This window comes from Onychomys torridus, chromosome 4, assembly GCF_903995425.1.
Source record: "Onychomys torridus chromosome 4, mOncTor1.1, whole genome shotgun sequence".
Lineage (NCBI taxonomy): Eukaryota > Metazoa > Chordata > Mammalia > Rodentia > Cricetidae > Onychomys > Onychomys torridus.
In genome coordinates this window covers 81245293-81270244 of record NC_050446.1, presented here as the reverse complement: position 1 = coordinate 81270244, position 24952 = coordinate 81245293, and the positions used below count along the sequence as shown (strand labels likewise).

Genomic DNA, 24952 nt, shown 5'->3' with positions numbered 1-24952 from the left:
GGCCTTGCTGGCTTTCATGTGTCTCGACCACAGTGCCCATGGCTTGTTTGACACCCACCCCATACAAAGACAAGAGCATTAGTCATCCAATCACAGTGAACCTTTTATGTCTGGGAGAGGGTTTTCTGTTTGCTTCTGTTGATTTCCCTCCTTGGTGGGACTGGGGCTGACTTCATAGTCTTCTAAAATTGCTTTCAGGAGACAACTGCCATGTCATTGTAAGGCAAAGATAGTTAACATAGACATTGATATGAAAAGTTGATTTCAGTAAAATAAACCTCACACAGCTGTATTTAACTTTTCTTTGAGATTATCTTCACCCCCCAAAAATTCTCTCCAAATTGGTAATAAAAGCTTCAGTCTAAGCCCCCGAGGAAATACACACACACACACACACACACACACATACATATATATATATAAAGGTATATAAAGAACTCAGTCTCTTAACTACATAAGCTGCATCATTCTGATAAGACAGCAATTCTGTCCTTTGTTTTAAGTCAAAACGGTGTGTGTGTGTGTGTGTGTGTGTGTGTGTGTGTGTGTGTGTGTGTTGACTCTAAGGGAAGAAACAATACAAATTCAATTCTATTCAAGCTATCTAATGCATCTCAAGGTACAGCCCCCATCTCACTCAGGAAGATTGTCTATAATGATGGAATAAAATATTACTATTAAAATACTGTTACAGAATATGAGAGAAAAAAAATGAAAGGTATTCCAGGGAGCTTGAAAGGCAGTATTCTGCTAAAATAAAACCACAACTTCCCAGTGATTCTGGGCTCTTGGTTCTGTTCTTTGAGGTCAGTGACTGAACCATCGAAAGTTTGTTAAACACTGTGAGTCCCGGATGATTTTGATCTTCACCTTGTGCCAGGCATTGTGCAGAGTCCACCGTGTCCTCGGTACATACAGCAGGCAGCAGGCAGTTGTAAGTGAACTACCAGGCCCTGCTCTGTGCCTTTCTTACACAACTAGGTAGCACAACTGTGAAACCGGAGAAAACAAGTCCATTTCCTGAGTGAGGGGAGTCACACAATGGAACAGTGAGCCCTTTGAGAAGAAAACTGCACCCTCCCCATGGTAGAAAATAAAGGGGAAGGAGGCTCATGTGGGAAACCCAGCAAGCAGAGAAGGTGGGTCCTAGGGAGTGTGACATTACACAGAGCATAATAGTGTTGACTGCATGCTCGGCTAATTACTGGAGCTATCAAAAACTCAGTTAATTTAGATTCAGGACAAAAAAAAAGGAAGAGGCGGGGAAGAAAAGACAGAAAGAAAGAAAAGAAAAGAGAGAGAAAGAAAGAAAGAGGGAAAGAAAGAAAGAAAGAAAGAAAGGAAAGAAAGAAGGAAGGAAGGAAGGAAGGAAGGAAGGAAGGAAGGAAGGAAGAAAGGCTTATATAAATACTATATAAATGCACACACATGCTCCTGATTGGGTTTTACAAACCCATTCCTTTTAGTCTAAAAAGACACCATCCCGCTGTGTGTATGTGGCTGCTAAACCTGACTGATCTTCTCCTCCAGACCCTGCCCTTACCACTGACTGGGGTGCTCTGTTGCTATAGAGAGCAGTTGGGCCAGATAAGGTGATACTTGATGAGGTCATGTGTGTTGGTACTGAAGCACAATACTTTAGTCAATGGGCTTAATCTAAACCAAATGCATCACTATCCCAAATCTGAAAGCTCCAGGAATGGAGACAACAGAAGTTTTACCTTTGTTCAAGTTCTCAGAGCAGATAGAGATTCTGGAAACTTGGAGAGTGGCAGCAAAAATTTTCTCTGGAGTTAAATCAAAGAACACTGAGTAGGCATTCACATTCACATTTCCCTTTACTCTGCTTGCAGGGGCTTAGCACTTCCCAGATACCCACTAAACAGACACTTCCAGATGAACAAATAGGCAATGGTTAGCGTAGGAGTTCAGCACCTATTCTTTTAGCATCAGACTTCATTCTGCCCCATCCTTGCCAGGAGACTTGGGTTCTGTCTTACTTAGGGTTTCTATTGCTGTGAAGAGACATCATGACCACAGCAACTCTTATAAAGGAAAACATTCAATTGGGATTGGCTTATTGCTCAGAGGTTTAGTCCACTGTCATCATGGTGGAAAGCATGGTGGGAGCACAGGCAGATATGGTGCTGGAGATGGAGCTGAGAGTTCTAAATCTGGATTCACAGGCAGTACAAAAAGAGAGAGACACTAGGCCTGGCTCAAGCACTGGGAACCTCAAAGCCCACCCCTAGTCACACACTTTCTCTAACAAAGCCACACTTCCTAATAGTGCTACTCCCTATGGGCCTATGGAGGCCACCTTCATTCAAACCACCACAAATTCTGCAAAATGAAGCTGTTGCTGTTGTTGCTGCTGCTGCTGCTGACGATGACGATGACTATGGTGGTAGTGATGATGATGATTGGGAGATAAAATAAATCAATGTACCTGTGCAATCAACATAGAGCCCAAAAAGTAGATGGTAATCAACTAGCTAATTTTCATCAGTCCTAATGCTTCCCTACTAACGGGGCCACTCCTTCCCCAAATGACAAGCCCGGCGATGACAGCAAGGGTGTCATAGGTGATGATGAGGGAGATCTCTTGAATCTGTAAGAGAGGTAAACCCAGATAAGTTCTGGAGACACTTCAACATCTGTTACACTTTACCCCATCAGGATCTGAGGCATCTATTGTTTGCAAGTCTTCTTCTGATGGGTCAGATTGTTGATCAGTCTACGTTTGAGATACGGAAAGACAGGTGAGTACCCCTAGGCCATCTTGCCCCAGTTGCCATCTAAAGAAGTATTTTCATGGAAGCAAACAGCTCTCAGTGTCTGCAGCGAGTGATATGGTAGTTTGGGGTTCACATACTCATTCACTTCACAGACATTTTATTGCCAACTCTGCGTGTGAATATTAATGTGTCCTGGTACTTCCTATTTCTTTACCCTGCAGTTTTGTTTTCTTCACAGAACTTTTATTTTCTGTTTTCTTTCCGTGTTGCTCAGATTTCTGTGTTATGATAAAATGCCCAGGCAGGTCACCTGAAAAGGAAGGAGGATTTATTTGGGCCCCTAGTTTCAGAGATGTTAGTCTGTCTATAGTTGTTTGGCTCCTTTATGCAAAGGGAGAATATCATGGCAAGTAGTACACTCTAGAGCAGAGTGTGTACCTCATGATGAGTAGTAAAGAGAGACAAAGGAAGAGAGATATATATCCTTGGCAAGGGCCACTAATACCTAAATTTCTTCTAGTACCCACCACCTAAAGATTCTGTACCCCCAATACCACAACATAATGATGACCCAGACTTGAGCACATGAGCCTTTGGGACATAATTCAGATTTAAACTATAGCACTCTGCCTCTAGCCCCACAAATCCATACCATCTTAATGCCAAATATGTTCAGTCCATTTGCAAGAATTGCCTAATTCTTAATGGTTCCAGCATTTCTCAAAAATATAATTCCAAAGTCTCTCGGACTCAAAGCAAAGGCTTATCTCGGAGCCACTGGAAAAATAAAAAAAACAAATGGCATACTTGTTAAGCATACTGGCATAGGGGGAACACTCTTTTTCAAAAGGAAAGAATAAGAGCATTGAAGTGGAAGACAAGATCAAAGCAAGACCAAAACCCTGCAGGAAAAATAAATAAATCCAGGATTCCATGTCCGATATTGTGACACGCACTGGTGAGCTATGGGCTCCCAAGGGTTTCGGTACCCATGTCCCTTCAGCCTCGACAGTTGCAGCCCACACGGCTGCTTCCTCAGGTGAACTCTGCCTATCATGTGCAGCTTCCTTCAGCAGGCATCCCATATTCCTGGCATCTTTGACTTCCAAGGATCTCCACAGCATCCTTGGCTCCATCCAGTCTCAGGGCCCCATCAGGAAATGCTAGTGGGGACAGTAGCCCTTCCACATCTTGTCCAGCTCGTGTTTTCTCTTGAAATCTTGGGAGGAGCCTGCTGAACATATAACTCTGGCATTTTGTATGCCTGCCAAACCAGCATGAGGACAACGTCTAGGTTAACCATGGTCATGATATGTAACAGACCCTTTCAAACTTCAGCTCCAGCATCCTGAGTTCCAGGCCAGCTAAACATGGTGAAATGGACCATGGGAAACCAATTCTCTGTACAGCCCTGTGTGAGCAGGATCTCCAGGAGTTCCTTTACCAAAGGAAAGGCTAATCTTTGGATAACTTTGAATCTGTGTCCTGTAGGTTTAAAATTCCTGATGAGTTTTCAGGGAATCTTTCTCACTACCCCAGTGCAAAGCCCTGAACACATTTGGAATTGTGTCAGTCTTTGTAGCAACTGCACACTCTTTGGCTGGAAACTTACACACACTTCTTGCCAAATTATAAGTTTTAGAAATGTTCCTAATCTTCATTTTTCTCTCAGTTCTGGTAGTAAATTTCCTAAGAGCAGCAAGAAATAGCTATGTTATATCCTGATACTGAAACTATCTTCACCACATGAGCTAGCATGTCACCCTTAAGCTAGATCTTACCCAAAATATCAGGGCATGAACAAAATGTAGACATATTCTTTGCCAGAGTGTATGAAAATTACCTAGAACCCAGATCCCAATATAATCCTCATTTCTGCAGGATCTCCCATGAGTTTAGTCACTCCTAACCATATTCCCATCAGCATTCTAGGCTGTCGAGCCTCTCCTAGAGGCTCATTATGCTTTGCTTACAGCTTTGATGCCTCCCTTGATCTATTTCCTCAAAGTTCTCCAGATTCTTGTCACAAATCAATTCAAAGTCTTCTCAACCACAAGTCAGGTGTAGTCACATCAACAGTTCCAGCTCTGGAACCACTTTCCTGTGTTGGTTTTCTAACACAGTGACAAATCAGTTTGAAAGGATGGAAGTTTATCTTGGCTCATTGCTTCAGAGGGTTGGGTCTATGGTTAGTTGGCTGAGTTGTTCTGGGGCATTGGTGAGGCAGAATGAGGCCAGGAGGACTAGGGAAGAAGACTGCTTACTTCCAGGAGGCCAGGAAGCAATGAAAAGAAGGGGATAGGGTTCTAATTACAGGAATATAGGATAGGAAGACAACTGTTAATCTCAAATATTTTACATTGATATGGATTTTTATATATTGATATAAATTTAAGGTTATTTTTAGTTATACTGTATACATGCTTCTACTCTTATTTAAGGTATTGTACCAATACAGCTCATTTGAAAATGCAATGTATAGTTCTAGTCCTTGAAAGTTATTACTACAAACTAGGATAATTAAGAAATGCAGGTTTGTAGTTAGTCTTCTATAATGATTAAACTTATAGTCATGTTACATATGTTTTCAAGGTCATACAGAGATGTATTTTATATAGATTGGTGGTCTTAAACACTTCAGAGACCTACAGAATATTGTACTTAAGATGTTTTAATAACATAAAGCTTTCCACAACAGTGAGACACATCTGCTCCTGACAGCACTAATTTACTTCAAAAAGGATGATGGGCATGGAAAAACCTCCTAGAAACAAGCCTAAGCTAGGACAAGCATTCAAAACTAATACTAAATCTCCATGCCATGATTTGGGAACTGGTTGGTAGCTAAAAAGAAAAAGACTGGTACAACAAGATATGATAAAAAGTATAAAACTTTGGACTCACTAAGATAGGATACATAATACAGGACTTTTGCTGAATTTGCCAAATGTAAATGGACTGGATATTATGAAGTAATTCTTACCTGATAATTGTTCTTATTGTATATAGTTTTACTATATTATAGTTAAAGCCTTTTCATTTTAATTACACAAAAAGGGAGAAATGTTGCAGAATATTTAAGTATACTGTAAAGATGTGTCTCTGTCTAAGGTGACTTCTGATTGGTTTAATAAAGAGCTGAATGGTCAATAGCTAGACAGGAGAGAATATGCCTGATTTCTGAGGAGAAATAAGAAGAGGAGGAGGAATCAAATCATCAGATTTTTGCCAGCAGACTTGGAGCAAGTCAAATGAGCCATACTGAAAACAGGTAAAGCCTCATGGCAGAATGCAGATTAATAGAAACAGATCACTTTAAGCTATAAGAGCTAGTTAGGAAAAAGCCTAAGCTAAGGCCAAGCTTTCATAGTAAATAAGAAGTCTCTGTGTCATTATTTGTGAGCTGGCAACCCAAAGTAAAATCTGACTACACCAAGTATTCTCTTTTAAGGTCCCATCTTGACATCTCCTCCTACCAGGACCTGTACTAAGACACAAATCTTAAAGGTTCCTTCATCTTCCACCACTGGATGGAGAGTGAACCTTTAACACATGAGCTTTTGCAGATATTTCAGACTATACCACTTACCTGTTTGTTAGCTGCTCTTTCAACTGAACTTACACTTTCATTAGGATAGTAATGTCCTAGAGAGCTAAGAGTATGTTTGGGGGGCTGGAGAGATGTCTCAGAGGTTAAGAGCACCAATTGTTCTTCCAGAGGTCCTGAGTCCAATTCCCAACTCCCACAAGGTGGCTCACAACCATCTGTAGTGAGATCTAGCATCCTCTTCTGTGTACATAATAAATAAACAAATCTAAAAAAAAAAAAAAAAAAAGAGTATGTTTTATCCAGTACTATACATCACTGTAGCCTCAGCACCCAGAGTAGTGTTGGCATGTCAAATGAATCTCATGAATATGAGCTAAGCTATGGAAATTTCTTCGCCTTAGGGTAGACAGACTATTTGCTTCTCAAATTACAATTCTAACAGATACTGGCACTTAAAATTTTTTTTGGTATGTTTTTGTTTGTTTGCTAATTTACAACCACAGAATCTACTTTTCCCTTCACTGTTGAGAATCACAAGGTTCCACCTTCCCAACTTGTGTGTCAGGTAATTTATAACCACTATACCCATAGCTGTGTGGTAGCTGTGAGAAGGCTGAAGCTGTACATGTAAATAAAGAAAGCACACACATAGCTGGAATTATCTCCAGTCCCGCCTGGGTCCGCAGCCACTCAGACCCAAATAAACACACAGACGCTTATATTATTTAAACTGTTTGGCCTAATGGCTCAGGCTTCTTGCTATCTAGTTCTTATATCTTAAATTAACCCATTTCTATTAATCTATTAGTTGCCACTGCTCGTGGCTTACCAGTACTTTACATCTTGCTTCTTATAGTGGAGCCTGGCATTGTCTTATATCCCGCCTATACTATACTTCCTGCCTGGCTACTGGCCAATCAGTATTTTATTTATCAATCAATCAGAGCAACACATTCACAGCATACAGAAAAACATCCCCAGCATACACAATTTTGATGCATTGTGTAACATCAGTAACAGCTCACTAAGGGAAAACCATATTATATCCTTCTGGTCAAGAGAAGGAAATCTCTGGCATGCTAGAGACCAAATTGGGGGGGGGATGACTCATCATCACCAGGCCAAGGGACCATCTCTTAGAGAGGCAGCTCACTTTAAGCCATATTAAAGAGCTGGGTGGAATAGTCATTCCTTTACCAAGATACTATAATCTTCCTTCCCCAGGTGGAATAGCTTGCCAATTGCAGCCATGCTGCTTTATAAGTTTATAAACTTTTCTGAATTACTCAGAAAAACATAGCTTTTCCTTTTCTTCTATCTCTCTTCTAAGGATGCTTTTCCTAACATTTTGGTCATGCCTAAATCTGCCAGCATCCCCCTTTCTCTCCTCCCCACCATCTGACTGCTTATTGACCAAGCAGCTGACATCCAGGCTAGTCTAACTCAAACAGGACAGCTCCTGAGACTTACAGTTTTCCTGTCCTGGGTTTTTCTTTTAAAAATGCTAAGACAGGCAGATATCTGTGAGTTCAAGGTCAGCCTGGTCTACAGAGTGAGTCCCAGGACAGCCAGGAATACACACAGAGAAACCCTGTCTGGAAAAAAAAAATGTGAATAACATTGTCCTCAAATTTCTGTTTGAGTCCATCCTTAAATTCTTTTAATGAGAGTAAGAGCCCCAAGAGGGGACATTAATATTCTCCATATCATCTGATGACCGCAAAGAAATTCCCTAAATTTTCTGGTAGCGTTAAGGCCTCTGGTATGGTGGTTCTTCACTTCCTGTCACTGAGCACATCCTTTTCTTGCATTAAAATTCTGATAAGATAAAAAGCCTTATGTTCAACTTGTGGTTTGTGAAAGGGGTGTATAGTGTAGTTCTATTGTAGAACATTCGCATATACAAAGCCCTGGGCTCAATTCCTAGCACAGGAGGGAGATCTGGCTTTCTTTTCCTCACTACAATTATTAGTAATACTTCTGAATCCATATGTACTGGAATGGCAGACCCATCTTTGGCAAAAAGATTATTCTGAGAAATTAGACACAGAGAACAGGGAGACATGAGGAAGCCCTGAAGTCAGGATTAAAGTTATCTTTTTCTTAAGGGAATTGACACCTGCACAGAAAATTTCCTGTATGTGTCTCCCTCTCTGGAACAGGAAGAGAAGGGTGTCTAATGGTAGGAGGCTAGCTCTGACCTGTCGAAGGATTCTTGGGGGAGGACTGAGGAATGAGGAAGTATTAGATAGAAATGTAGACAGAGACAACGATTAAAACAGAGACACAAGATAGCTTCAGGAGGGCCCTGGGTCAATACCCAGCTCCCTGGACTTTAATCATAATGGGCTTTTTATATCAGCAAGAGGAGAAACAAAAAACCTCCCCCTTAAAAGGTTGAGGTATAAAGTATTAACAAGTGCAGACCCTTCAAAACACCTGGTAACCACACCTTTGGCCAAATCATCCCATCATGCAGCCCTACTGGGTAGAGCAAGCTCAGACTTTATGACTAGGGAGCCTCTGTGGGCCCCCACGTCCAATATGTCTATTTGTTTGTTGTTTGCTTTGGAGGGGTGTTGGGATGCAGCTGATCTTGAATACCTGTCTCAGGTGATCTCCTGCCTCTGTCTACAGTGTTCTAAGATGGCAGCTCCAGGCACTGTGATAGGAGCTCCATAGATTTTTTTTTTTCACAATGGAGATGATGCAATTTAAAACTGAATGACTTCTTCTCCCCTTCCTTGGTCTCTCTTTAGTTCTTTTATTTTTAGGTGAAGAGAAGATTTAAGCCTGTACTCAGCTCTCCCTTTGAGAATTACACATTCTTTGATTATCTCTCCCTTTTAGACTCAAGGTCTCCATGATAATGAGCTTCTGTTTGTTTTCTTTTTATCCGTTGTTTGTCTCAAAAGTCTGTCCTAGCTAAAAACCAAAGAAGATACAGAAAAATCATTTTCTTCTCTCTAGTATACATGCAAGATTTTGAATACTGTTTGTCATTTTAAAAAAAAGACTTAAAAGTGCTTTTCTATATTTTTCCTGACCCAATGCTAAAAGCTTTGGGGTAGGGGGAAACAAGCAAGTCTTACAGTTATGAAGAAACAGAGTAGGCTACTTAGCTTGTCATTTGGTGTCCAACAGGTTTAATGAGCAACTACTCTATTCCAGACTCCTTGCCAGGCTCTGAGAACAAGGAGAACAGACAGAATAGCCATGCAAGGCACCATGCACTCTGATTCCAGGGCTTTCAACTAACCTGAGAATTCTAGCCACGGACAGTGGTGTTGACCTACAACCCATAATACTTTCCAGGTAAACATTTCACAGTTCTAAAAGATTTCTAAGTGATAATTTAAAAGGAGCCAGGAGGTATTTTATCCATGATTTCTCATCCATAGAAAGTCCAGTAATTATAAACCTGACTTGGAATAGAATGATCAGAAAGTTACTTCAGTGTTTTGCCAGCATTACTAATGCACAGAAAGAGAAATGCAATACAAAGGGAGTTAGGGAGAGATACTTGGAGTTCCCAAAACAAGATGTCCCGTTTTCTCCAGTCAGAGAGGGATGCTTACCATGCAGGCTCAGGAAGTCTTCAGTCACTCATTCTTCTGAATATTCTTCTCCTGATAAACATCATGTTTCCCTTCCGTCTGAAAGAATGGCCAGGAAAATGGCCTCCTGATTGTGAAGAATGCCAACTTAATTATATTTTCTTCCTTCTAGGTAATAAGGTTTTCTTCAAGAAATGCTTCCAAGTTAACAGTACCATTTAAAGAAGCTAGCATTTCTTCCTCTTCCTCACATGCAAAAATTGTGCCCAAAGATGCTAAAATACCATCATGATTTATGACTAATTTTGTATACAAGACAATATATAACTATAATATATATAAAAGTATTCAAGTTGGTATTTGCCCCATCTGAAATGTGTCTGGGAGTTTCAATCTGCTGTTTGAAAGATACAGAATGTAATTGTCTCAAACATCAAAGATTATGAAAATCAGAAACCTTTTATTATCATGAGAGACTTGGAAAGTCTCTCAGGTGGTTCCTTGAACCCAATGAAACTATATTTTAAAAACAATACATTTTCCACAGGTGCATTTCCTGAGAGCGTGGCTTTTCAAAGTTCTTAAAGGAGTATATGAAATGGCTTGAAAACTGCTTTTCAGTGGCCTCTTGTTGATGTTTTAAATGCTGCTCATTTCTTTGAAAGATTTCACATAACTTTTTGTTGTTATTCTATTTTCTTAGACTTGGTACTTGAAACCAAAATGTATAATCGACAGAGACGTATTTTAAGAATGTAACACTTGTAGTTTATTCACTGTGATTATTCACTGTGTTTGCACAGTTCTGAGAAGTGGTTCTTGCCTCTGAGAAGCAGGAAGGACCATATGGAATAACGCTGCTTTAACTGACTCAGAACTGTAGTTGGTGAGCAGCTAACAGAATGAAGTTCTGTGAAGCAGGTGGATCCTCTCCATTCCCACCAGGGCTTTCATGGTCAGGCCCAGCTCAAGGGTAGAAGATGGTGGAATCATCCCTTCCCAGGGCACTGGGGTAGAGCTGATGAGGTTTGCAAGGAGACTTTGTGGGTAGAGCCTGAGTCCCAGAAAATAAAACCAAGGGTTTGTGCTCTCTTATTGCTTGCTATCTGATTAGGGATATAAAAGATTCATCCAGTATACCTGCCTTTGCTTTTCCAACAGTCCACTCGACAGACTAAAAAGATTAGGGATATTTACAGGTAGGATCTCACCCCAGTGAAATGTTTCTGTGGCTAAAATCACTCTCAATTACGACCTGAATGTTTGGATATACTGCGACAAACTGTCAATGTTGATGATTCTTCAAAATATGAACGACTATGAAAAATCCATGTAATTTGAAGGTAAATTTTAAGATCAAAACTTTTGGATAAATAGCAGCTTTTCTTTCTATAAGTAAATTCGTCTACCTTTAGGGAATATTCATCCATCTATGTAATTGGCCTCTGTCAGTTTTCTGCCCAGAAGCAGACAAGCACAGCGTTCTTCCTTGTAAGGTAAAGAGGAAACAAAATACATCTCTCGATATATGCATGCACACACACATATATGTTTATTTATAGACATGAATATATACATGAAGTTCAATAAAAGTTGCTATTTAAAAATCTTATCAGACTAGGAACATCAAAGCTTGATAAGGTTTGTAAAATTTATAGGGGCGGCTGCTTCAAGGCCCGATGTGAGTTATGAAATCTAATTTTGTTTTCATAGCTCTGTGATAAAATTTTGTCAATGTTATAAAAAGGGTCTTTGCGAAGACTGACCGGAAACCTGAACTATCTGGCCAGGCAATAAAAACACATTCCTTAACTGCAACGCGTCAGACAAGCAAGGTCTGATGGAAACTGGTCGATAGTCTTTCTTTTACAGTTGAGTGCCTGCACTTCACCTCATAGGATAATAGGTCTTTTGTAAAAATGGTTTTTCCATTAATATCAGACTCTGGCATTAGTGAGAAACAAGAAAGACATAAAAACATAAAAAAGAAAGAGGGGCCACCAGGATGCTTAATGGTAGGGTACTTTACTCAGGCAAAGTGCTTGGGAGGGGGGCATGGAGTTTTTGTTACTATTGTGGGTTGAATTGTGTCCCCTCAGAATCCACATGCTGACGGCCTGACTCTCAACACCTCAGAAGGTTACCTGACTTGGAAAAGGGACCCCTGCCAATGTAATTAGTGAAGATGATGCTACATTAGAGTAGGCTGGGCCCCTGATTGCCACCATAACCAGGTCCCTCGCCACAGTGGAAAAACTTGGACCCTGGCATTTAAAATAGAGATCAGAGAGATTAGGTGATGTTTTAAGAGACAAGGAATGGCAAATGTCAGTTGTTTTCGTTTATTTTATTGATATAGCAAAACGCCTTGGATTGGGTACCTTAAAAGCCGCAGAAACTACTTTCTCAAATTTCTGGAAGCTGGGAGGTCTGTATCCACAGTGACAGAAGTATTCACCTGGTGAGGGAGGGCCTGCCCTCCAATTCATGGGCGGCTTTGTTTGTTAGGCCCTCACAGAGTGCAAGGGGGAAGGCCACTCCCTGAAACCTCTTTTATAAGGGTACTCATCCCATTCAGAAGAGCTCTTCCCTAGGAATATAACCCCTGAGGCCCCACCAGTTAACAGGATCACACTGGTGACATTGGGAGAGGCCACAAACATTCAAACCCTAAGATCAGGGCACTGAGAAAGCAGGAGAGACAGGGAACTGGTTCTTAGTCCTCAGAGGGAATCAGCCTTGCTCATACCTTTTCCTTGGAATTCTGGTTTGCAGAATTGTGAGACAATGCAATGTCAAGGCGGCTTCACCTATGTTGTGGCAACTGCTGTGACCTGAACATATCATGTAAAATACTTGTGCTGGCAACTTAATCCCCCGTAGCATTAGGAGGTGGGATTTGGGGGAAGAATGTAGGTCCCAGGATCTCTACTCTCATAACTACGTGAGGAGCACCTAGTTGGAGCAGAAAGCTGATGTTCCCTTACTCCCCAGGCTCATGCCCTGTGAGGACAAAGTGAAAAGTGCTGAACCAGATGCTGATGGACTCATCTTGGTCTTGGACATGCCAGCCTCCAGGACTGTGCGAAATCAATGGACATGTTCTCTTAATCGCTCAGCCTCGGGTATTCTGTTATAGCAGCCAAGTGTGGACCTCAGTCTAGGGTTCTTTCTCTCACTAAAGCCATTTGTAGTCCTTGGCTAGCACACAGGCAAGCCGTGACTTCTTTTTGTGGTCTTCTGACTACTTAGGCTGGGCTTCTAAGGGTAACACTGATGCAGATCTAGTGACGCTCTGAGGACAGGCTCTACAGAGAAAGGAGGGAGAGAGAGAGACTCCTGGGAACTATTGCTGCCTCAGTTCTTGCTTCCTCTTTGCATCTCTCATGGCTGTATCCGAACCAGACTTTTCAAGGCAGATCTAATTGAGAGAGGCAGTAGCATCGCAGACAGACCCTCAGCCAGTGAGGACCAAGTTGAGTAGTCTCTTGAACCCCAGACCAGTGTTCCTCTCTGTCTCAGTGTCTCAGACAGCCACAAATGTCAGCTCAGAAACAGGAGCGCCACAACAGATCCGAGCACATGGGAACTCTCCCCAGAATTAACCTTGACCATCGATGAAATATGTGTCTTAGCACCATCAACTCCTTTCTAAGTTTGTGATTTATAGATCGAGACAGGAGAGGACGGGTTTTAAAAAACAACACCGTGACTGCAGTTTATGGAAGGGATGAGGACACACGGGTGCTCCCTCATGTTTACCCCTTTGAAGGGTGCCTTCTGAAGAGGTGTGCCGCAATTTCAGGGCAACCAAGAATGTAAAGAACAGATACTCTTTTTCAGAAATCTCCCCATTTGGCTGACTCCCATTTACATGCTGTTTCTAGCAGCAGAGATCAGTCTGGGTCACTCAGCACTCCTGAGTAAATATGCTGAAAATGATTACTATTTCAGACAAACGTTTAACTGTTCTCAGATTATCTATAACACTGCAGGCCAAAGTCACAGCAATCTAACCTGGGAGCGAGTTTATGTTACCTAGTGATTTATGGAATGAGAATTCTGGGTGCTCTGTGGGACTAATTTAATACGAAACATTCAGATGTCTGTCTTACATTGCCATTCATCTTTCCTTAGTCTGCCTGCACCAGGGGGCATGTGGTTCAGAGAGCAGCTTCTCCAGGCTCCGCCACAAATCATCACGCTTGTGAAAGGGAGTGACATGTCTTCCCTGCCAAGTCAGGCTGCTTGAGAAGAGAATCTACATGGGCTCTGATGGGAGCAGTGTGTTTTCCATTCTCTCAGGCTTGTGTTGGGAGTGTTTTGAATAGTATAGTTGGTAAAGAAGGGATCATAAGCAATGTTGGTTTGGATTGCCTTCAAGAAATATAGTCAATCTACTGTGACTTATCAACAAGAGTTGACTTGCTTTAGTATGGCAATGTGGTCTTCTACGGACTGATGTGAAAATGCATGGGAGGAGAAGACAGTTTCATGGAAAGCTAAATTTTCATTCAATATATTATCCATATTAAAAAACAGACATTTCAGGGCATGATAAAACAATAAGATGAAAAGCTTTTTGGTCATAAATCTCACATTCATTCAACGAATGTTCATCCTATGTTATAAAGAATATCCACAGCTGGGTGATGGTGGCACCTGCCTTTAATCCTGGCACTCAGGAGGCAGAGGCAGAGGCAGGCAGATCTCTGTGAGTCTGAGGCCAGCATGTTCTACCAAGAGTGTTCCAGGGCAGCCAGGGGTGTTACACAGAGAAATATTGTCTCAAAAAGACAAAACAAAAAAAGAATAATCAGGCCTTATGAACACAAATCTGAATAAAGCTAGTCTTACTGAAAAAGGGGTTTGCAGGTTGGGGGAAGAAAGCTGATGTCTACTGTGATAAAGTAGTTCCCAGCCCTATCATGTCAGAGAGTGGTCAAGGAAGATGGCCTGAGATAGCTGCAGGAAGATAATGTGAACAGGGACAGAAAAAGAGAGTGTGCCATGTGGGGCAGTGAGGAAGATTAGGATGTGGGGAACACAGAACTCCGTGAGCAAAGGACTAAAGCCAAGACTGCTGATCCAAGGATGCATGCTATGGGATGTTCTGTATGTTAAATATGTTTCTCTCATTGGTTAATAAATAAAATACTGATTGGCCAGTTGCCAGGCAGGAAGTATAGGTGGGACAAGGAGAGAGGACAATTCTGGGAAGTAGAAGGCTGGGTCAGAGGGATGATGCCAGCCGCCGCCATGACAAGCGAGATGTAAGGTACTGGTGTCACAAGCCACATGGAAACTTATGGACTAATAGACATGGGTTAATTTAAGATATAAGAACTAGATAACTGAGAAGCCTGGTGTGGCCATACGATTTGTAAGCAATGTAAGTCTCTGTGTGTTTACTCGGTTGGGTCTAAACGGCTGCAGGACTGGGGGGTGAGAGAGATTTGTCCTGACTGTGGGCCAGGCAGGACTGGAGAAAACTCCAGCTATAGGGGGGAAAGCCCATTTTCCTTCAGGGTTCCCCCCCACCCCCGCGAGGCTATTTGTGCTCCAGCAGGTAGTGTAGCAGGAATCATCGAGTCTTATTAATAAAAATCAAACCTGGTACCAGTTATTGGGGTGAATGCTGGAAGAACAGAGAGACAGAACAATCCACAATCACCCCACCTTGCCAATTCCTCAGCTGATCCTGTTTTCTCAGACTGGAAGCTTCTGAGTACCCCTCCAAATGAATCTCAGCTGAATTGTGCTGCTCAAAGCCTAAAGCTTAATCTGCATCTTGTTCCTCACACCTTATATACCTTTCTGCTTTCTGCTATCACTTTCTGGGATTAAAGGCATGTGTCACCATGCCTGGCTGTTTCCAGTGTGGCCTTGTACTCTGGAATGCTAGGATTAAAGGCATTTATAAGTAAAAGATTAAAGGTAAGCTTATTAGGGTGCACAATATTTTGGGGAAAATACCACCACCACAAGGTAGCACTATATCCATGTATATACTGGCAGCAACAATAAGTGAACTCTGCAGACGACAACAATGACAAAGGAAAGGAGGAGAGGAGGAGAAGACGGAGAGGAGGAGAAGAATACACACATGTGGGGAGGGATCATGGTGGTGTGAATGGGGAAGGAATGGAACAGGAGGGAAAGGACATGGACTTGATCAAAGTCCATTATATGCACGTAGGAAATTCTCTATTCTTGGAAAGGAAACTAGAGAGGAGAAAGGCTAGGGGCAGAATGTGTGCAGTGGTGAGTTACAAAATGTTGGTTTCATCCCAGTGACTGATGGCTGGCCTGAAGACAGTGAAAGTAAGTAATTTCATAGCCAGAAGAACCCCAGGAGTCCTGTTTTAATCATAAGAAAAGTTTCAGGCAGATGCAGGTGGAAACCAACCTCTGTTGTAGACTCATTTCCTGAGTTGAGGACCCAGTATGTGGCTCCCTATTGAGGCTGTTAGGCTTGGCCGTTGCAGTTTGCATAAGCTTCTCAGACACATAGCTGCAGGTATATGCACAGATGTGGAGCATATAAACTTTTCATGTGAACTATGCTTTACCTAGCAGCACTTCTCCATGGATGTTCTGGGGCCTGAGAAGGGGTTATCCTCAGTGGATAAAAGGCTGGCCTAGAATGCATGAGATCATATGTCAAACAAAAGCAAACAAAAGCTAACAGAAACAATAGACTATTAGGATGGCCATGGAATGCAGCCACGGGCTCCTTTTGAACAGAGATTTCCAAGAAGCTTGAATTCTGGGCGCTGTCGTGTTTCTTCACTGCCCTGATCATCCTGGCAAAACTCCATCATGGAAAAAAGGTGGGGTGTCTTGGTAACTTGTACTCTGAACGCCTACAACTTCCCTATTAGTTGCCTTTATTAGTCGCTAGAGCTACCAATTTTATATTGATTGTGTACCGAGGTGACCAAACCTTGTGAATACTGTGTATGTTGACCAAGACAGAGGTATTCAACTGTATCTCACACATTCTTCCTACTTCTAAAAATGTGGTCACTAGAAAATTTTCAGTGACTTGTAGCTAGCTCCCTTTCTAATCTACTAGACAACCACACCTTTTATCTTCCTTCCCACTTCTATGGCTTGGGTAAGTGTTCCCTCAAGGACCATGTGCTAAAGGCCTGGTGCTCAGCGTGGGCATTATTGGGAGGTGATGTGACCTTTAGGAGGTGAAGCCTACTGGAGAAGTGAGGTCACTGGGGGCCATGGCAGGGGATGTTAGGAATTTGCTCTCTTCCATCTCTGTTTTTGCTTCCTACATGCCATGCGGTGAGCAGCTCTGCTTTATTGTGTGTTCTCTCTGTGATGCCCTGTTGTGCCACAGGCCCAAGGGCAACAGCTCCAAGTGACCTTGGGTTTACACTTCCAAAACTATGAGCCAAAATAAACTTCTATTTTCTAACTAAAATGGACCAGGTACTTTTCTGTAACAATGCAATGCTAGCACAAGTCTTTTGAGCATGCCGGGATCTTTCCTTGACTAGTACATCTGTTTAGGAATGTCATTTCCTTACAGAAGGCTTTTTTAAGTAACTCACCCCTCATCTGCTCTCTGATTATTCTCTAATTCTTTTTGTCTCAAGACAATTTTTGATCATTTTATTTATTTCACATAATTATTTTCTGGACTTGCAGAGCTTCTGATTGCCTCCTACCAATACATACTATGTGTTTTGTGGGGATGGAAATCCCATGTGTCATATTCACTTTTGCATACTCAGCACTTCAATAGCAAGCACGTGCACACACAGACAGACACATACACATGCATGGCTAAATACATGACTCATGAATCAAGTCTTTAAAATACTAATTTTCTTTGTGTTTTCTACACAGACAAAGTGACTTCTAAAAATGTAGCTTGGACTTTCACATTACCTCGTACTAACTGAGCCAGACAAACACTAGAGAGGATTAGCCTTCTCTGCCCAAGTATCTCCTACCCTGAGGAGGGGCTCTCAACTAAGGAAAGCAGAAATCCTGTTTTCATCCCAAATCTCTCTGTTCTTATATAAATATATTAGGAAACTGGTTGTTTTTACCATCCTCAAAATTATCCTGCGACTTGTGTATGTCCCATAATTCTGACAGTATTTCTGTGACCTTTAAAACAGCATTTTTATCAGCACTGAGGCTGGTTAATAGATGCTTTCATGCCTGCAACTCCCTGTTTCTCCTTCCAATATCTTGGTCCAGTCCCAGCCTCTTAGGTGGTTAGTGCTGAACCAAACCATTCAGTATGAACATAATGGCTAACACTTGCAATCTCTGCACCTTTGAGGCTGAAGCAATAGGATTGCTGTGAAGTCATGGGCTGTCTCAGCTCCATATGAGCTCTACACCAGCCTGAGCTAAGTGAGAGACGCTGTCTCAATAACCCAACTTTAAAAAAAAAAAAAGATTTGTTCCCTCATTTCTTAGGGAAGCGGCAATGAGCACACAAGGGTAGTTAGACCCAATCCCTCACACACAGCAAAGGGGCTGGCAGGTACTGGAGTGTGGTCTTCAGACTGGGACTTCCACTTTGGGCCACCAGCTGACAGTAAACAGCACACTCCTTGACAAGCCCTCAACTCCTGATAAGCTTCTTCAGCTGTGGCAACTTCCCACACTTCTCCCCCAGGTGCTGGATAAAATGCCTTGTGCAGGCACAGGTATCATAACCCTGGGAATCTGCATTTTTAATCAGACTTCCCAGGCACTTCCTGTGTGCACTAAAATATGAGAATTCTATTAGGGTAACTTAGTCACAAGTTCTGTGAAGGATTTTGACTTATTTGGGCATCTGTTCATGTGTGTGCACATGCGTATTTGTACATGTACATGGAGGAAGCCGGAGGACAACTTTGGGTGTGGTTACTCAGGAGTTGTCTACCTTATTACGAGGCAAACTCTCTTATTGACCTGGAGCTCACCAACTAGGCAAGGTCAGCTGGCCAGCAAGCCCTGTCTCCACTTCTCCAGCACTGGGATTACAAGTGTGCACCACCATACCCAGGTTAAAACCTTTTTTTAATTAAAATAGTTACATCATTTCCCCCATTCAGTTTTCTCATATGTCCTTCTCTCTTATGCCCCTTCCCCCATATCAAATTCATGGCCTTTTTCTTTGATTATATATATATATACATATATATATATGAATATATACATATATATAATCATACATACATATATAATATGATGACATATATGTGTACCCACACATACATATATACATAATACAACCTGAAGAGCCCCTTTACTATTACTTGTACATACATGACTTAAGGGTTGACCACTGAGCACTTGTTCTCTGCATTTTAACCAGTTGTGATTTTCTTTTCTTTCTTTTTTTTTTTTTTTTTTTTTTTTGGTTTTCGAGACAGGGTTTCTCTTTGTAGTTTTGCGCCTTTCCTGGAACTCGCTTTGGAGACCAGGCTGGCCTCAGAACTCACAGAGATCCGCCTGCCTCTGCCTCCCGAGTGCTGGGATTAAGGGCGTGCGCCACCACCGCCTGGCCCAGGTGTGGTTTTCTGTAATGATCTCTGTCTATTGCAAAGAGAAGTTTCTTTGGTGAGAGGCAAGAACCACATGTATCTGTGCAGTACGTAAGTGTTTAGAATGAATGCAGTTAGGGATGATGCTGGCTTAGCAAAGGGGTAGTTGTAGCTTCTCCTCTGACAGCCGTGACTTCACTAGCCCTGGGTAGTTGCCTGGGTTTCTGGTGTCAGGCATGATTTCCCTCCTGTTGAGCAGTCCAATTAGACTTCTAAGGTAAGAATTGCATCTTTAGGGGTATCTTGCCAGGCTCGTTGTGGTCATGGCTCACACTCAGCTTTTTCACATGGGTTCTAGGGATCAAGTTCTCAGGTCCTCATGCTTTGAGGGCAAAAGCACTTTTCCAATCAAGCCACCTCCGTGGGTGGATTTATTTATTTATTTATTTATTAGATGAAAAATCAGACTCAAAGTTTCTTAGAGGAGAATTAAACAGAATCTGGACCATTAGACAGTGGTACTCAGCTGTGTCTATTAAACCAATGACTCCAGTGTCTGACTGGCCCTGAGCACGCTTTCTTCCTTCCAAGACTAGGTAAGCAGAAACAGAGAGCAGCAGTTTCACTCTCAACATGAGAAACTAGAATTCTGCTTACATGGGGCCACGGAGCCATAAGCAAGTGCAAAGCAGGACGGACACAGCCCACTCCAAAGAGATGCTGCTAAAAGCCAGTGGACCTTCCAGGCAGCAGCAGATAGATATTCAAAGGGTTCCCACTGTCAAGCCACAGCATCTTTTAATTCTCCCAGCCTGTAATGCGAAAGTATTACCAATAGGCTGTCACACCGCACCACATTTGCAAATAGAATATAGGAGGAGAGAGCAAGTACTCTTGCCGCCATGCAACTGAGTGGGGAGAGAGAAACAGAGCAGAGGCCCAAAGTTATGTTCCTAAGGTAAGTAGATGGTGATTCTGAGTTGAGTACACTATCCTTTGTGGTCCATGATACACTGGAATTCGAAGGGTTTCAGAAGGATACTATGGTAGTTTGAATGTAATTTTCTTCCATAATCTCATAGGGAGTGGCACCATTAGGATGTGTGGCCTTGTTGGAGGAAGTTTGTCACTGTGGGGACGGGCTTTGAGATTTTCTATGCTCAGGATACTGCCCAGCATCTCAGATTTTCTATGCTCAGGATACTGCCCAGCATCTCAACTGACTTCCTGTTACCTGTAAGATGTGGGACTCTCAGCTATTCCTCCAGCACCACATCTGCCTACATGCTGCCATGCTTCCCGCCATGACGATAATGAACTGAACTTCTGAAACTGTAAGTGAGCACCCTCAATTAAATGTTTTCCTTATGAGAGTTGCCATGGTCATGGTGTCTTTTCACAGCAGCAGAAACCCTAATACAGACACTGACAGCTTAGGGGTAGACAGAAGGTGTGGTCAAGCTGCCGGGCAAGGTACTCCCTAGTTAATTGTACATCCAAGTGTGCTCAGGGCCAGTCAGAAACTGGAGTCATTGGTTTAATAGACACAGCTGAGTACCACTGTCCAATGGTCCAGATTCTGTTTAATTGAGAACATTGGCATCTGATTTTGTTACCATCTCAAATGACACAAATTTGTATGCTCTAATTGCATGCTCCCAAATGATGCTGCCCCCGAAACTGTTGCATTGGAGTGTAGTGGGTAGCCATTTCAGCCTTGGCCTGGAAGTTCCAACCCCCACTGAGGCTTTGGTAATGGTCACTCCTACAAGGCGGGGTAGGACCAAGATGCAAGGGATCTCTTTGGTTCCTTGACCCTGGACACAGGAGGTAGACAGAGCAGAGTTCTCCAGAGAACACCGCCGGACTGCACCATACCTTTGCCAGACCCTACAACCTAACTATCCCTTCATTTGTAAGTTACCCCACAAAATAAACCTCCCTTTTAACTATGTGGAGTGGCCTTAATATTTCACCAATATTGGAGAACCACAAATCTCTCAGTGACATTCAGCATGCTAGGTCTGTCACTGAAGGTGATAGCTAGTACAAAGGTCCCCAATAGTTATAGTTTCTAAGGGAGTTTGTGGCAAAGGAGAACATATTTACCTTTCTTTTTTTGTTTGTTTGTTTGTTTTGCTTTCTCTTTACTTTGTGGATTTGTAAAAAAATATTTACTTATTATGAGCAATCATAAAAAATGGAAACTCATAGTTACTACCCTGGAATACCTTGGTGATTTGAAGCATTACAGAGTCCTGTCTCACAAAACTCATAGAAGCACTCAGGTGAAGTGTTTATTATGAACAGTCATTTAGCCTCACATGTGTCAAACTTTTAAACAAACTGCATGTTGTTAACATTGTTAGAATTCCAGTTCTCCTGAAAGTAATCACCAATGCAGGTGTCCATGGTTGACTCACACCTCAAGGGTGGTGAACCAGCAGGGAATACATTTCTGGGGAATGCCTTGAGGGTTCTGCTTTAGTATCTGATAATAAATGGCTTTCAGCTGTTTTTTTTTTTTTTTTTTTAAAAAAAACAAAACCTGAAATCTGATTGGAATTTGATAAACATGTCCACAGAGGAAATGACTGTGTTTATTAGAAGCTTAGGACAACTCACTGGGTTGAAATAGCCTTTTCCTATAGTTCTTGCTAAGGTGTAATAACTGCTCCCCAGTCAAACTCCAGCTAGTAGAGAGAGGCAATCATAGGGAAGAACTTCGGACTGTTTAAGTTGAAGTTAGAGCTGACTAGGAAGCCTGCAGCTACTCTTGGCAAGCTGTCATCTACAGAGTAAGTGTGGCTGCATCCCCAGTAAAATGTGATGTGTTGATGACTGTTAGATTACATCTAAAATCCCATTTACTGGCAATAGAGGAGTTCACTTAAGGCTTCTGCCTGATGTCTCCTGGTGCTTGATAGGGCGTTGTGTGATATTATCAATTTTCGCTTCAGGCCTGTTCCCATGCAACAGGGAAGACTTCACAGGAATTTGCGCATTTGATCTAGGGTGAATGATGCTGTTTTCACAGCAGAGCAACTTTTCCCTAGAAGTAAATGATAGGTGCTTCTGCACCAAAAGAAATGCATTTGTTTTCACAGAATTTTGAAAAAAAATGTTTATTTTCTTTTAGGGAACTGTGATCAAGTCATTTCATTGCAAGGAAAAGACCCAGTTGGTGGGACTTTTGATGGTTCACTGTCCAGCTGTGGGCAAGTTTCCTAACCTTTCTTGTTTTCTTTCAGGCTTGTTAGCAAAATAAGAAGAAAGGAAGACAAAGTAAATGTGTCATGGAGTATTGCCTCCTCTGCTGCAAAGCTGCCCTGGACCACCTTTGCTTCTGTAATATCACACGATAAAATGTCTGCCGAAGGGCGAACCTATCTAACGCATGAGATTTCATCAGCACGGTGTCCCAGGCAGCAGGGGTTTATTCATGCAGCCCCGCTGATGTGCAGACTAGGAATAAATACCTTTTGTAGCAGTTCCCAAAAGTCATGTAGACATGATACACTGCCTTCCTGCATCACGTTAGCATGGAGGATTGAGGTGGGAGCCTGGCTGTGCTGTTCTGTGTGTGCACACCTAGCCAGACTGCGATTTACACTCTGGCAGAACTGTGTGTGGTGCAGAGGAGGACAGGGAGGAGGGTGGGGAGGAGGGGTGGTTCCCTGAAACATGCCACCAGCAACAGAACCAAACTCAGGCCTGGCACTGCCATTTGTTTCCTAAATGGCCTCTCTTCTTCCCAGGATCAAATTAACAAGTAAATTCCTCTTGTCCTGTAGAAGTGACATCAAGACTCCAGAGACAAACACATTCACACCCCTCTTCCTTACATGGATGGTCTTTGAAATACTGCCTTTACATTCTCTATTTTTGTATTGAGGGCACGCTCTATGACTTCTTCTTACCAATCTTTTACTATAACGACCCACCTTCATTCTCACGAGTGACATCTAACTGCGCACTCAGAGAGGCATACAAAACTGAAGAAAAATTAGAGAAGAAAAGACAGATTTCTGTGTATTTGGTGGCCACCAGCCATTCCAGTTTTATTGGATATGTGAGGGATTTTAACAGAAGCTCAAAAAACAGAGTAACAGAGCCAGAAAATGCTACTCTGAGTTGAATTTAGGGTTCAGTGGTCAAAGAGTCATTTTATTATCAATGTCCCATGTATATACACACATACGTACATATATGTATGTTCCTTGATTCCTCTAAGTTTCTTTTCAATAATGAGTAGTTTGTGCTTTTATTTTCTCAAAGAAAGTTCACCTAAGATGATCATCTTACCTGCATTATTTGTCTGGTTTTGTTGCCTTTAGAGGAATAGCCTGGAGCATCCAATGCTACTTCACATGAAATATGGAAACTAATAACCTTTTTTTTTTTTTTTTTTTTTTTTGGTTTTTCGAGACAGGGTTTCTCTGCGTAGCTTTGCACATTTCCTGGATCTCACTCTGTAGCCCAGACTGGCCTCAAACTCACTAAGATCTGCCTGCCTCTGCCTTCCAAGTGCTGGGACTAAAGGTGTGCGCCACCACCGCCCGACACTAATAACCTTTAAAAGAGGTTGTCTGAGGGAGCTGGAGGCATAGCTCAGTGGCATGCTGTTCAAGTGTATGTTCAACAACTAGGTTCAAATCTCAGTGCTGAGGGTGGGAATAAAAGAGAGACTGTGTACAAGTCAAAAGGAATAAAGAATTATCATGTCATAACTAGCATATGAGAACATACACATAGTTATACCCATAAAATACAGCACATGTATGAGGTTTGGCTGAAGTCAGTTGTGTAGCTCCATGAGAGACAGCAGCTTCATGGACGGTGACACCACAATGTCTGTTGCTTCCGGGCCCTGCTGCCGTCGGATTCTGGCATAATTTGCTTTGACGTCCACCAATTGCTTTTTTTCTGTTAAAAGAAAAACACATATATTCAGAGGCAGGTCAATGTATTTATGGAACTGAATTATAGAATTGAAGTGCAGAGTGATGGGGGCATCTAAGCTCCCTCAGCATCCTTGCTCCCACCTGCATCCTCATCAGGCACTAGCTAGGCTCACCCCATCAGGCACATGCTGCAGCTCTTTGGATGTCCATGCAATCGGGGCCGCTAGAGAGGACTTCCTCCCAAACAGTATGACGTCTGAACAGGAAGCTAACACAGGAGTGTGCTGAAAAGACCAAGCCCACTGAAAAGATGGAAACCAAAGCCTTAGGAACAGTATTTGGGCTTTACTGCAAACAACAGAAAGCATTCTCGAGTGTGTTGAGGGTATGAGAAAGATGCCATCCAGAAAGCTTCCACTTTGTTTTGCCAAATGAAATTCATTTTAAAAAATCAGCATAATACATCTATCTCTTAAACAATTTTTGTATTATTGTGTATGAAATAAATAATCATCATGTTTTAAGACTCTCAGAATGTCTTATTTTCTTACGCATTCCACAGTTAGTTGGTCACAGGAAAAAAACACATGTGGAATGATTAATTAGCTAAACATCTCAAAATGAATAAACACATTCAAAAGCATTTCTCTTCATGTTTAAAGTATTTTGGAAAATGCAGATTTCTATTAGA

General features: G+C 42.1%; 1 protein-coding gene across 1 annotated transcript in view; it reads right to left on the bottom strand.

The window, feature by feature from the left end:
- Positions 1-23872: 23872 nt before the first annotated feature.
- Dcdc1 (doublecortin domain containing 1) overlaps positions 23873-24952 on the bottom strand; it is a 402846-nt gene continuing 401766 nt past the window's right edge. The window contains exon 36 of the mRNA XM_036186665.1: positions 23873-24283. Coding sequence (XP_036042558.1) covers positions 24156-24283 — 128 coding nt within the window. The 3' untranslated portion in view covers positions 23873-24155. The remainder of the gene's footprint in view (positions 24284-24952) is intronic.